This window comes from Gopherus evgoodei, chromosome 13, assembly GCF_007399415.2.
Source record: "Gopherus evgoodei ecotype Sinaloan lineage chromosome 13, rGopEvg1_v1.p, whole genome shotgun sequence".
Lineage (NCBI taxonomy): Eukaryota > Metazoa > Chordata > Testudines > Testudinidae > Gopherus > Gopherus evgoodei.
In genome coordinates, this window is record NC_044334.1 from 21,012,748 (window position 1) to 21,026,485 (window position 13,738).

The 13,738-nt window shown below is 47.1% G+C and overlaps 1 protein-coding gene and 1 long non-coding RNA gene across 2 annotated transcripts in view; one reads left to right on the top strand and one right to left on the bottom strand.

Annotated features, from left to right (window-relative positions):
* Nucleotides 1–13,738, bottom strand: part of BCR (BCR activator of RhoGEF and GTPase) — a 131,045-nt gene that overhangs the window by 21,282 nt on the left and 96,025 nt on the right. Inside the window, exons 11-16 of the mRNA XM_030582936.1 lie at nucleotides 13,523–13,642; nucleotides 12,457–12,532; nucleotides 11,598–11,702; nucleotides 9,170–9,244; nucleotides 8,031–8,128; nucleotides 7,168–7,299 (exon numbers count right to left, since the gene is read on the bottom strand). Coding sequence (XP_030438796.1) covers nucleotides 7,168–7,299; nucleotides 8,031–8,128; nucleotides 9,170–9,244; nucleotides 11,598–11,702; nucleotides 12,457–12,532; nucleotides 13,523–13,642 — 606 coding nt within the window. The remainder of the gene's footprint in view (nucleotides 1–7,167; nucleotides 7,300–8,030; nucleotides 8,129–9,169; nucleotides 9,245–11,597; nucleotides 11,703–12,456; nucleotides 12,533–13,522; nucleotides 13,643–13,738) is intronic.
* On the top strand, nucleotides 387–7,156 carry LOC115660949. The gene is made up of 3 exons (XR_004002982.1): nucleotides 387–673; nucleotides 1,959–2,058; nucleotides 6,014–7,156. It is a non-coding gene; the product is annotated as an uncharacterized LOC115660949 (long non-coding RNA).

The window sequence follows — 13,738 nt, forward strand, 5'->3', positions numbered from 1 at the left end:
ACTCTGCTGAAATGGCCTTTCTGATGATCTCTCCCATGTTTAATAAGGCCAAGGCTCTCTGACCAGATTGTGCTTTTACTCTGCACCTTACAATGGTAGGTATTCATAACCTAGAAGCAGTGGCTAAGTTTGGGGAGGGCAGGGGGCAAGAGAGAATTGGGTGCTGGTGCTCAGAGTGGGCCTGGGTGTTCTGAATATTTACACAAGAAGCTATATGACAGGGATGGTACCAGCAGGCCCCACTTAGCGTTTCCTCCATTATCAGCCAAGGCTCACAAATTACTAACTCGCACCAGTCTGGCAAGATGAATGCAAGTCAACAGATGTTTCAAAGCATAAGCCAACTGCATTCTTGTTCGTTGTCTCCAGAGCACACAGCATATGGCTGGTTAGGACCATCAGCGACCTCAGGCAAGTACTCTTTGGAGGCAACAGCCAGATGGACGACTACCCTTTGTGGGTGAGCCCTGGTGCCTGCTGAAGGCTGATATAATAGCTTCTCCTGCCTGTCCCTTCCTCCACCATCCATATGAACACATGCTCCCCCTACCCTTGAACTCTGGGTTGGAAGAACTCCTACTCCCCCCAGGCTGGAACCTCTCCAAACAGAACAGTGTGTACTCTATGGAGAGGAAGCTGGGAGGAAGGTGCATGAGAAATTCAAGGTTAGGTGGTAAGTGCCATCCCCGTATATTATATAGTCCTAAAAATTCAAGGTTAAAGTGCTTTTCACATTGTTATTTAAAGTGCTATTGGGATAAACAAATAAAAGAATGAGACCTGGGGGGGGGGAACCACTTGGTGCTGCTGAGCAAGACAGGAAGATCAGGCCTAACACCACAGGAGGAAATAACAGGGCCAAGGGCAAGCAAAGAACATAATCTACCTAGCTTTGAGCAAGCTTGCAGTACTGGAGCATGTAGACAACTGACCTCCAGCGTGGGGAAAGGGCAGCTGGAGCAGACTGGGTTCTGGCCTGGAGAATGACGACAAAGGGTGCTAGTAAGTGAGACACTTCAGCCCAGAGCGGGGTGGTAACAAGCAGAGGGTCAGACTGACAGGCTTGAGGTCTGATTTATTGATCAATGACCTAGAAAATGGAACATCCAGGAAGAGAACATCTGCAGATGATGTGTCCCCCCGACCGGCAACTGCTCTGAGCGAACTAGGCCATCACACAAGCTGTCAGTCCGAGTGCGTTACCGAAGGCTGGGGCTGGCTCCTAGAGAAGGCTGCCTCTGCCATGATTTTAGACTGGGTGCAACTTTCATTAAACTTGGTTTAATACCCAGGGATCTCTCCACACATCTCCTGAATCAGTCAAAACTTGTGTCTGGCATGTTTCCACAACCAAAGAGGACAAGGACAGACCTGCTACAGACTCTCTCCAATGAGGTAGGAAAGACAGTCTATAGCAGAGTCTGGTATAGTTCTCTTCACTGCTCAGGGAAAGCAGGCCAGGACCACCTTTAAACTCTGCTGTTGCTAGCAAATATTCAGCTGCAGTGTGAACAGAACTGCTCTATTGCCCTGTTGAGTTTCACAGCTGCCTGTTCCTTGTGATGAGCTATAAAGTGAAATGCAAATGAGCCAAGCAAATTCCTCTCTACAGCCTGCATAGATCACAACAGCACAAACCAGCTCAGCACGACAGGGATTTCTGCAGGAAGGACCCCGGCCCAGAAGCAGCTGAGGAGCCGTGGCACCCATTTAAGTAAAAATTACAACAACAAGGAGGAAGAGGAGGAGGAGAAAGTGGTGGAAATGGGAGCTGAGGGCATTTAGTACCTCATGGGTCAGGCAAAAGGAGAAGAGACCCAAATTAGGAATGCAGGGGAAAGAGGCACGTGGCAGAGAGACAGCAGGACATGGGGTGGTGGGGAAGGTAAGCCAGGGACTCAGGAAAAAAGGCTCTGGTCTGGCTCAGTAACCCAACACACAGTGCATTGGCTTTTCAGAGAAAGAGCAAAGGAAAGATACAGAAAGGGAAGAACAAAGGACTGAAAGAGGAATCGATGGAAGAGGGAAGCGGAGGAAACAAGAAACGCCTCTTTTCAGGTTAGTGCATTTTACATTATTTATTCATATTACTTCCTTTCTTGAATTTCCATGGCAGTTTCACACTCCAGCAGTTTCTAACTGTAACCAATGGGAAACTGTATTGTCTGTGGCTCGTTAGTTCTGGAAGCACCCAGTCCTGCCTGGACCCATTCTTCCGAGAGCTCACCACTGACATGTTAACCCCTCCCCCATTGCCCTTTAGGCATGACCCAGAGCTTTCTTCATTTCCACCCTCTTTTCATTGCTGAGATGCTGTTCCGCATGGTCAAGCTTCTGAAATTAACTTGAGTGTGTAAATGGTTTTGGAGGTGGATCTTAGGGGCTGCAGCCTGTGACTGTTAGTTTTGCATGAAAAACATTTATCTGTAGGTCTAAATAACAGAGAGAGGAAGGGAGATAGCCCTGTGCAATTCAACCAGCCAGCCCAGATAATGAAACAGATAAGAGTGATGGTCTTGCATGGCAACAGAGGAATATTGGCAAACCGCTGTCAGGGCATCAGAATATTTGTGCTCTAAGGTCACATCCTCCTCCCCTCCCGCATCCCCACATCTTCCAGCACTGTTTTGGGGGGAAAGAGGGTTGGGCTTGTCTGAGCTGCTCATGCAGAGAAAATAACTGTTGTTCAGAACTGTACTGGCTTAAGGAGCTGGATTACAGTGCACAGCGTCTGTTCACTCTTGCAGCCTCTCCCAGGGCTGGCCATATTTTCGCTGACATCCTCACTCACCCAGATGCAGAGGCAGAAGAGTAAACAAAAGGCATCCATGTTAATTCCTGCAGAGCTAGAGACGCAGGGAAATGAGTCTGCCAGATGGAGAAGGGCAAAATCCAGAGGGCAAAAGGGCCCAATGGAGAGGGAAAAAATCTTAGCTAGAGATGAGTGGAGCTGACAGTCTCCGTGTAACTAAACCAGAAGTTCCCTGCTATGGTAAGAAACAATATCCTGACACCATCCTCCATCCCTGCACTGTGGCCTAGAACAGGGGTTTTCACAACATATTTTTTGGGGGCCTTGAAGTGCAACCAACTCTTGCTGGTGGCTGTGCTGACAAATTTTTCTTAAAATACTTAATTAACATTAGGAAAAAGAAATAAACATGCCCATAGACACAGCCAAATCATTGTAATTTATTGAAACATTTTGCAGACTCAGTAATAAAATAATGTAGTTGCCTCTACTCTTTACTGGCCCTGAACAGAATAGAAACACAAATAAGGTGCTTTGCGGGTTCTTGTCTTTGTTGTTCTTGTTACTTTTGGGTTTTTTGCTTGCTTTTTTAAAAAAGACTTGCTAGCTAGTAAGTCTGCTGCTGTGAAAAGTGGTATTAACAAACATATAAATATCACTTTTCACAGCAGCAGACTTGCTCAGTCCTGGCAAGCCCGGGGACAAATTAAGCCTTGGATGGGGAGGTTGGTAGGGGGCAAATGGGGGAGGGAAACATGATGGGCTGGCGGAGGCAGCGGGGCCCAGGGCGATGGGGGTGTGAGCCCCACAGCTGGGGATTGGAGGCCCGTGGCCAGAGCCTGCTGCCTGCCCTCACACCAGGGCTGGAGCCTGGCCCTACCATCCCCAGGAAATTCACTAGCTGCCCGCTTCTCCAGCACTTGTCTCTCCAGAGGGGGGCAGGGTCCAACCCCTGCTGGTGGGCCTGTGGGAGGGACGACTGCTTTGCACCTTCTCCCTTAGCACTGCCTAGAAGACTGTGGCCGCAAGAAAAGCCACTGGTGGCCACATGCAACCACAGTGGCTGCATTTGAGAACTGCTGCAGAAGCACATCTTCTGTCGCCACTTCATTTATCTGTGCATCTGACATGGTAGGTAGGCATGTCTGTGTATGGCTTGCTGCTTCCGAGGACAGAGAGAAGGGGCCCTAGGAGGGGGATTTTCCTGCTAGGTTCACAAGCAGCACACTCACAATAAAGTTCTGAGGCTCATAAAATCTGGGGAAAAGTTGGAGTCTACAACCAATAATAAAGCTCTTACATGTGGACGTAGAAGAGGTAGGTAAAACATTCCATAGGAAAGGAACATATGAGCAATGGGAGCCATTAAATTGCTGTCAGTTCTTGGAAGCCTCTACAATTTTCTGCACAGATGGACAATTTACAGCCTTCCTTCCTCCTTTACCATTATGCAACAGACAGAGCTAATAACATTTTTGCAGAAAACAGTCCTGGTCTCCTAGGCTCATTGTCTTTGTCTCTGCAACACAGAATTTGGTGAGTCACAAATACCAGTAGTAGGAAGTTGCAGATTTACAATAATAATAAAAGGTTTAGAATACATGGTGGTTTTAGCCAAAATAATGTTTTTCCTAGTTTTTGCAATGGGAGGATGTGGACGTGACTCTGACTGTTCTGGGATGCTAAGCTGGCTAGGCTCAAGGAGCCTGTGGAAAAGCTCGTCCCCTTCCCACTGGCTTCCACGGAATAGTGTTCATCTCAACCAAGGGCAGACTTTGACCTGGATAATGACGACAACACAAAACTCCAGAGGCTCTTAAGTGAAAAAAATGACACAAACCAAAAGCCTCTGGAAAAGTCTTGAAAGAAAACAAATATTCAAAATAGCAAAAGGCGCAAATGCTGACGTCACTAATCACAATTTCCACAAGTTTATCCCCACTACTTGTTTTTTTTGTTATATTAGGAGTATTTCCTGATTTTAAAAAGGAGCATTCAGTGGCCTGGTAAAAAAATTAATCAATCAGCCCATAACACTCTTATCAACCATAGATCCCAGCAGAGGGGTTATTTTAGGACTCTTTTCCCCGCCTCTTTTCTTTTTCTTTTTTTAAAACTACACAATAGTCCTAAAAATAAATACTATGATGGCACAGAAATTCCTGAGAATTAACGACAGCCTGACCTGGCCTAATTTCAGCCAGTTCAGAAATGTGATGGGAGGGTTTCTTTGTAAAATTAGGGGGAGAAAAATCCGATAAAACATGCAGAAGTGGCAGATTGTTTCTATTTAGGGCTACAGTGGAAACCTGACCTTAGAGCCAGTCAAAAATTATTTTATTGAACTATTTATTTGAAAACGTTCTGGGTTTTTGCCAGGAAACAAAAATTCCCAAAACCAATTTTAATAATTTTTTATTTTTGTTTGTTTTGTTTTCCTAATTGAAAACTGAAGTTTAACCAAAAAACAAATTTTGTTTTTTCAATTGTGAAAAAATGGAAAAATTTAACAAAAAATTGAAAGTTTTTTGTGAAAATGGCTGTTTCACTGAAAAGCCATTTTTTGCCTAAAAAAGTTTTAAAGACTTTTTTTTTTAAACCAGCTGTATCTGAAGCCTTTGGAAAAATCCAGGGTTTGATGATGTGGGGAGGAGACAGCTGGAGGGGGCACTGATGAAAGCACAACTAAGAGCTTCAGGGCTGAAACTTTGAGCATCAGTCAGCACAGCCCCAAAGGAAGTAACCAGTCCCTGTTAGCCTGACTGTGCTATACGGGAGATAAGGTGTGTGAGGTAATATCTTTTATCGGATCAACTTCTGCCGGTGAGACAAACACGCTCTTGAGCTACTCAGAGCTCTTCTTCAGGTCTGCGAAAGGGACTAAGAGCAGGTCTACATTTAAAACACTGCACCAGTGCAGCTGTAGCGCTTAAGTGAAGACACTCCTACCCCAATGAGAGAACTTCTCCCATCAGCCCAGTTAATCCAGCTCTGCAACAGGCGGTAGCTACGTCAACAGGAGCCCTCCCGCCAACATAATACTATCTACACCTGAGCAACACTGTTATACTGATCTAACAGATACAGATCTGTAGGGTAGACCTGGCTTTAGAGTGTCACAGCTAAATACACAATTGAACAGATAGTTTTGCATACGTTAGCACACATTCGAAAAGACCAGTCAAGGTGAAGTGGCCTGTTAATATCCCTGTTTACCAATTTTACTATCTGAATATTCGTTTTCTTTCAAATATCTCCCAGAGGTCCGGTCTGATGACAAAGCTGTCCTTGATGACAACATGGAGATCTCATGCAGCTCCTTTGGACACCAGTCTTGACAGGCCCCATGAATGAAGAAGGACTGCGACACCATGCCCAGACTCAGCTCCCTTTGAAATAGGAGGACAAGGCCTGTGCAGTTACCTCTCAGCTGTCGAAGAAAGCGGTGCCGAGAGAGAGGCGAGGAAATGGACAGAAATGGGTAGTTATTTCATGGAGTGCCATAAGCATGCAGGATGCTTTACAGAACACATGCACAGACAGGGTACATGCCTTGAACAGCTTATGGTCTAACTCAAATAAATACCATACTCAGGACAACTTTCCCAGTATGTCACTGGGGCTTCAGGAAAGAATGGAAGAGACTCGCAGGAGAGGGAATCATACAACATGTTCAACCTGCTCCCATCCTGCAACAGCTGGGATCTTTGTCAGAAACTTAATGCCTAGAACTTTAGACCACCGCCACTCAATTCTCTGAAAGCATCAGCCCCTTTTCCTGCCAACCCATCATCTCTCCAACCCTCTGGTACTTGCAAAACACACAGAAATGCTACACGCTGCTTCTCAATGAAGAAGAGGTCAAACAGCCCATTTAAATCTTAGATGTACCCTGTTGTTATGGACACAAAGTTCTGAACATGGCTGTTGTCAGAGCAACAGGTATGTCCTGCTTGGTTTTACCATCATATCAGTACACTCACGGCATGTACTGTAGGGCAGATAGCATTTTCTCTGGACTGATTTATTAGGGGACTGATAGAGGCCACCGTCATGTCTCACACACAAAGCCACTCTCCCCTTCCCTGTGCAAATGGAGCACACAGGCCTCAGTGACTTTGAGCTGGGACCATGAATTCTCCAAGGAGGATTTGAGACATGAGAAAAGATGAATCACCCAATTCTCTCCAACAATAAACCCCCTGCAGAATGCCACCAACGCTGGGACCAGAGGAGTATCAAAAGGGCCAGTGTCACATTTAACCTCCCAGCTGTGTCTCAAAGAATCCCCAACCTGGCTGCCTGATTTCCAGAATTCGGGGCATTCTCTAGCAGAGACAAGGGAACTCCAGGATTCAAAAGCTCCATTGTTTATCCTAGCACAGGGCTTAGAAATGGATACGGGCAAGCCCTACCTGGATCTGGCCTTTCCCCATGATTCGATCTGTGATCTCTCCATCTTCTTTGGTGAGCTTGGTTTTATTGTAGCATTTTTCATAGCACAAAATCCGTAGGGTCTGCGATCCCTCCAGCTCGATCTCAAACTCCTGCAGCAAAGGGAAGGGGAAGGGGAAGAGCAGCAATTAGTTAACAAGGAGATAGAGTCTTCTGGATATTTGACTCTGTACAGCCTCACTGAAACCAGTCTGAAGGGACCACTCAAGGGACTGACCTAGATCTCTTGTCTAATGGAGTGGGTCTTAAAGAGAGGTCAAGCAGAACAGTACTGAGCCCACTTGGGGGACACTTTGGAGGTGTCCCTTGGTCAAGTTTCAATATACTGTATTGGTGAACCATTGAAATAAATAGATGGTCCCATATTTCTTGTGTTTAATTACACTAGGTTTAAAATACACCTGCTATAAAGAAGCAGAATGCTGAAAGCTAAGTTTACAACTGTACCCTCCCCTTCGAAAAATACTTCCTTATTCAGTGTATTGCCACAGTTTTTGTTGTTGTTGTTGTTTTTTTAAGTACACACACACACACGGGCAGTACAATCAGCTGGCTGATCACACAAAGGGCATCTGCTGCTGACACATTAATTTCATCAGTGAGTTTGCAAGATTAAAACCTCCTACAAACGGTGACAGCCCAGAGGAAACAACAGGAACCTGGAGACTGTGCTTCCAGATGTGCTGCACATGTGAGAAGGGTCCAGTTCATGCAGTACAGATTCCAAACCAAACAGCCACTTCATTTGCAAATGTTCTGCCCCAAGGTGATAAACAAGGCCCAGCATGTCTGATAAATCACATGAAGAACTATCCATACCCACCTCATTCCAATTGGGCTCCGTAGTGTCCCTGTACACTCTGGTCTTAGCTTTGTTCACAAAATATCCAAAGGAATCCACCTCCAATGTGCAGTACAGGTCTGGAGGTGAGACACAGAATCAGTTAAGATTACCCTAACCTTTTTCTATAAGCATTTCTTCCTAGATGCTCTCTCACCTAAAGGCCTCTCTATACTGAGGACACTGGAACCAATGTAGCTACAACAGTGCAAACAATCAATGTACACGGGCTATGTAATGCAGCTTACCCTGTGCTGGTGCATGGCCTGTATTACACTGTGCAATAGGTCTACACTATGGGTTTGCAGCTACATAGCATGGGTGTAATTACGCTGGTGTAACCACAGCAGCGTAAGTGTCCTTAGCACAGAGAGGCCCTTAATGCGTCCTCCCTGGTACTGGCACACATTCCTCAGTTCAGCCAGAATATGCATTTCTGTCGCTTAGCAGAAATGGCACTTTGTCTCCTTTCTTAGATTTGTTTTTGTGTGCAGTTACACAGAGAGAAATGTGGGCGCCCTGGAAGCTAGGGTCCATTCCAACGCTCAGCAGAGCACAAAGGAAGACCCCACTGACTTCAGTGGAAACTGGATTGGGATCTTCCCGAATTACCTTAGCTGCTGCAGAAAACGTGTGTGTATTTTAACAAGGACGCTCTCCCCACCCCACACACTGCTCAGCTTTGCCTTCTGCTTGATCCACCAGTGAACTCCTAATCCAGTGTTTATTACCAGAGATGATGTTACTGCGAGATCAGGGATTGAGCCTTGAGATTTAACTGCAGGATCAAACAGGGTTGGAAAATGGGCAACGAGGGAGCAAGAGCTGATTTACCCATGAACTGTTGGGTAAGCAGCACATACAGTACGAAAAATGACAGAAAATAGGGTAAGAGTGAAATGATTTGTGTTGGAACCTGGTCTATTTGAGAACTTTTATCCCTACAAAAAGCTAGTCAGCATCCCCTAAATGTACACTAATCCCCCACTCCCAGTCACCCAAACTGACTCTCTTAACCAAACTCTGTATCCCCAAACTGACATCTCCATGCCCAGAGTACCTCATTCTTGTCCTTTGGCCCTAACAGACCCCCACTTGCATGTCACAGATCTGCAACTCACTTGTGCTCTGCTTGAACCCCATAGCAGAATGAACAATGACGTTCAGGAATCCATAGAGCCCGGGCGATTCATCATCTGTACAAAAGACCCAAGAAATTTTAGTTCAGCTTCACAGAGGTGGGAAAGGGGAAGAAGGAGGAGATTTACATCACAGAGATTGCAGAGTGTAAGATGAAGTGTTTAATCCCGGTAGCAGGAACATGACATCTAGTCAGGTTTTTTTTAGAAAGGAGTTGTAAGTTGCTCCAGGTATCACTCCTTTTCCAGACTCCTCTTGACAGTTCTGGAGTTTTTACAATCACACTTCATTATTTTTAAATTTTTCATCTCTCCCAGTGTTGCTGTGAAAGTCCCAAACGACAGAAGAAATCAACTGACTATACGGGTAAAGAAGCGAAACTGACGATACACAAAGGGCTGTCAACTGCACAAAGGAAAACTGAAAAGTATTTTTATATTACAGCAGCACCTGCTGGTCCTAAGTGAGATCAGGGCCCCAGTGAGCTCGGCACGCTACAGAATAAGCGAGAGTTCCTGTCTCAAAGAACTTGCAATCTAAATAGGTGAGACAGACAAGGATTACAGAGGAAACAGAGACAGAGCAGTGAAGAAATTTGCCCAAAGTAACCCAGCCAGTCAGTGGCAGAGTAGGGAAAAACTTAGATCCGATTCAGCTTTTCTTATCTCTCCGTCGAGGATTTTCTCTCTAATCTGTCAGCGACACCAATTTTAGCTGTTATTTGTAACCACAGTAGGTAAAACTTTTCAGACAGAAGAGTGAGTCTTAAGCTGCTGGCATCCCTTTAACACTGGCCTGGCATTAAGAGTCAGAGATTGTAAGGATCTGCGGGACTAGAACCTGGGTCTGTGGAGCCTGGGCAGCTGACACTCCCCCATCACCAGCAGGACACCATGCCGAGCTGCTGCCTAGGAGCACTGTGAAGATTAGGTGCGGCAGGAAGTACCGCCCAAAGTGGTCAGAGCAACAGCACCCTGCAGCCTTCTGATTGGCCCACGGTTACTACTTAGCCCTAGAGGTGCTCCAAGAAGTTGCCTGAGCAAGCAGGCAGAATTCTGCCTTGCTGCAGCTCCAGACCTTGCCTTGCTGTCTGACCTTAGGCCTCTGACTCTGGCCTGTCGCTGACTTTTGCCTCCTGACTCCAGTCTGGTAACTATTCCTGAATCTGAGTCTCTGACCTTGACTCTTGCCTACTTATTTCAGTTCTTGCACCTACTCGGATCCCTGCTTTCCAGGCCCTTGGCTCCATGACACCAGCCCAGTAACAACCAGTAGGCCAGACTGCCCACACCCCAGACTCTTACAGAGAAACCATATGATACATAGCGATTATGTACAGGCTGCATTTCTGAATACTGGACTCGTATCTGCAAACTCACCATCACACTAACTGACATGCACCACTCTGCAAATCTGCTCACTGAGAACCAGCACAACCATGCTCTCAGCATCTCCGACACTTTGCCTCCCTACATTTGCTTCATTTCACGTTTTTGCTGCCTCAGGAGTAGCACTCATCATTTCATTATAAACGCCTCCCTGTCAAACATGCACTCCAAGAATTTCAACAAGTCAGCTCAAAATAATTTCACACTCATGCCTCCAGCGGATGAAGATGGAGACAGCACAACAGAACAGAGCAGCTTCCCCACCACAAACATGCCATCTGAAAATCCTACGTGCCTGTCTCAGTCATAGGCAGGACTGTGGCTACTTCACCCCTTTTTCTCATGTCCAGCCTGTTCATTTTTAAATCACATTCTAAAGAATATATCTAAGAGAGAATCCCGCAGATATCCATGTGCCAGGGAAGTGGAAGGGCTGGACTCCAGGAGGAAGGAGTGGGGCTAGTGGCCAGAGCTGCTGTGGGTACAATGGCTAGGGAGTTAGTGGTAGGAGGACAGGGGGAGGGACTTCAGGCCATTGAATGATGGGGAAAAGTAAAAGGAACAATAACAACTGAAATAATATGAGAATCCACCCAATAACAGTGGGGGAGATGGAGAAAAGCCACAGGGGATGGGCAGGAATTCATTGTCAAAGGAGCAGTGGGGGAGAAAGTGAACTGCAAACATTCCACAGACTGTATTTATTTATACTGTGGGACTGAATAACTCTGGAACCTTTGAGCAGACCCTCCCCTGCCCGCTCCCTCTGCTTGCTGCATCTTGACTACTCAGAGCAAGCTTCTGGGGGCCTTCAAATCTTCCTAGAGCAACTAGCTGCAGCAGAGCTGGGTTGTTCAGGGTTTAAGTGTGGTCAGAATCGGGATTGTTTTATAAGACCATCCACTCACAGCTGCCTTGAGGCCTGAATGGTAAGAGCAGGACAAGAGGGATGTAAAGGAAAGGCAGGGGCTGGGTTATGACTGTAGCTGGTCCACATGAGGGCACCGACAACCGCTCTCACCTTCTTTATTGATGGTGAGGGGGATGTTGTGGACGGTCTGAAGCTTGACGCAGGAGTTTGTCAGCATCTGGAGCTCCACGGACGTGAGCGAAAAGCTTTTAAAGCCTGTCAAGGAAATTCAGAGAGGGAATGGTATCTGCCCACGGCACAGAGCTCCATGGACACTCCCCCCAAGCCCAGGCAGAGGGTACTGACAGAAGCTTCCAGGGCAATGCTAGCAGATGGCATAAGGGAGCATTTCTCTGGTTGGAAGGAACCCCAGCTCAAGCACAGGCTCCTTGGCCATATTGTCAGGAGGCTTCAGCTCAGTCACATGCAGGGGCTCACTTGTCCTATGGCTAGTCTCTGGATCTTGCACACAGAATGAAAGACTCTTCTCACCTGATAGAGCGATAGCCAACCCCTCTCCAAAAATAAAGCACTCCCTTCAGGCAAAGGCCAGGGGAACAGGATGGGCCTTTCACTGCCCCAGAAGGGTAGACGACTCTGGTTTTCGCAGGTCAATGGGAGAAATATGATTCCACTGGGGAGATCTCTCCCTGTGCCCTAGCTCCCAGACATTCACATCTAGGGCTGGGAGCAAAAGCACCTCCACTGGCTTCAACTGCAGTGACAGGGCAGGAGAAGAAAATAAATTCATCCAGGTTGTCTCCTGGATATTCACACATCTCCTTCTCCTTGTGGCAGGGGGCCATTCCCCACTTCTGGCTAACTCCCCGGGATAGGGGAAGGTTGGACAATCCCTTCCCTGACTCCTCCTCCCTGGCAGGGTAGAGAGGCATATGCGCAGAGGTTACCCAGCTGGATGGTCTCTAGAATGCCCTAAGACAAGGGCTCTGATTGGACAAGGGACACTCACATTTCTTCTGCTGCTCCCGGATGTTCTCTCTCCACTCTGCCCGTTCGTAGTCTGACGAGATGAGGAATGTGTAACTCTATGCAGGAAGAGACAGGGGAACAAAGAACATGTCATTCTGACCCACCATCTCCCAGTGAGAGTTACTGGATCCAGACCCCACTTGTACACCTGCCAGCTTCCTCCCAGCACTGCTTTGGCAATGCCAGCCGGGACCCTGGCACTGTGAACGCCCTCTTGCTGGTGCTGAAGGCATGCTGCTGAGGACACCTGCAGCCTGGGCTTCTTCAAAGGACCACCCTTTTAACGGTCGCTGGGACTGTGGCAGCATGAGGTTCCATGACTGCTGTCTACTCTGGCCAGGCCAGCCAATAGTGCGTGCCATGGAGATTAGGCAGGTGTGTGGCTAAGGAAGCAGAAGCCAAAATGCCTTCAAAATGGGCTGAAGAAAATGCTGGTGACTAGATCTTGAAACGATCCATTTCCAAGTACATGCAGATACCACAGTCAACAATAACCCCACGCATACAGCACTGGAGATAAATCTAACCCCATGAGCCTCTCCCACTAGCTAAGAGAGCATCACCATAGTCTGTTAGCACTAGGGGGCCAATGAAGTCTACAGCCATGAAACTAGACCTATGAGTACCCTCCCCCTGCAACTTTACTAAAGGATGAGGCTATGGCACAGCAGCTGTGGGACTTTATCCCAGGGGAAGTGATGCAGTTCTCACCCCTATCTGGTTGGAACCAAGCACAGGCAGACAGTAGGGCGAGGGGTGAATTTCTGATATTTTTAAAAATGCAAATATACATGCAAATTAACCCTTGGGCTCCTGGTAAGTTGCCAACGTGGCCTTCAGCGTGGCACAGGCTGGACATCTGAGCTTGGAGACTATTTTCAGACGAGCCACTGGATGACGAGACAATTACAAACTGATGAATGCTTGAGCAGATCCGATTCCCTTGGGCGGGGCACTGTGACATGCGCATGCACACAATCCCCTCTCTTGCGCCTCATTCTTGGTCCTGTATGCAAGGCCCCAGAGACAACCATGGAGCAGCTTACCTTGCCGTTCCGGTTGTGAACCCGGAAAGCCATGTTGGGAGACATCAGCAACAGCAGAGATTCCTGCTCAGACAGCTTCTTTTTCAACCTCTCAATGACCTTGCTGCCCTTGTTAGCCCTCTGGAGAACAGAGAGAGAATCACAGAAGATTAGGGTTGGAAAGGACCTCAGGAGGTCATCTAGTCCAACCCCCTGCTCAAAGCAGGACCAACACCA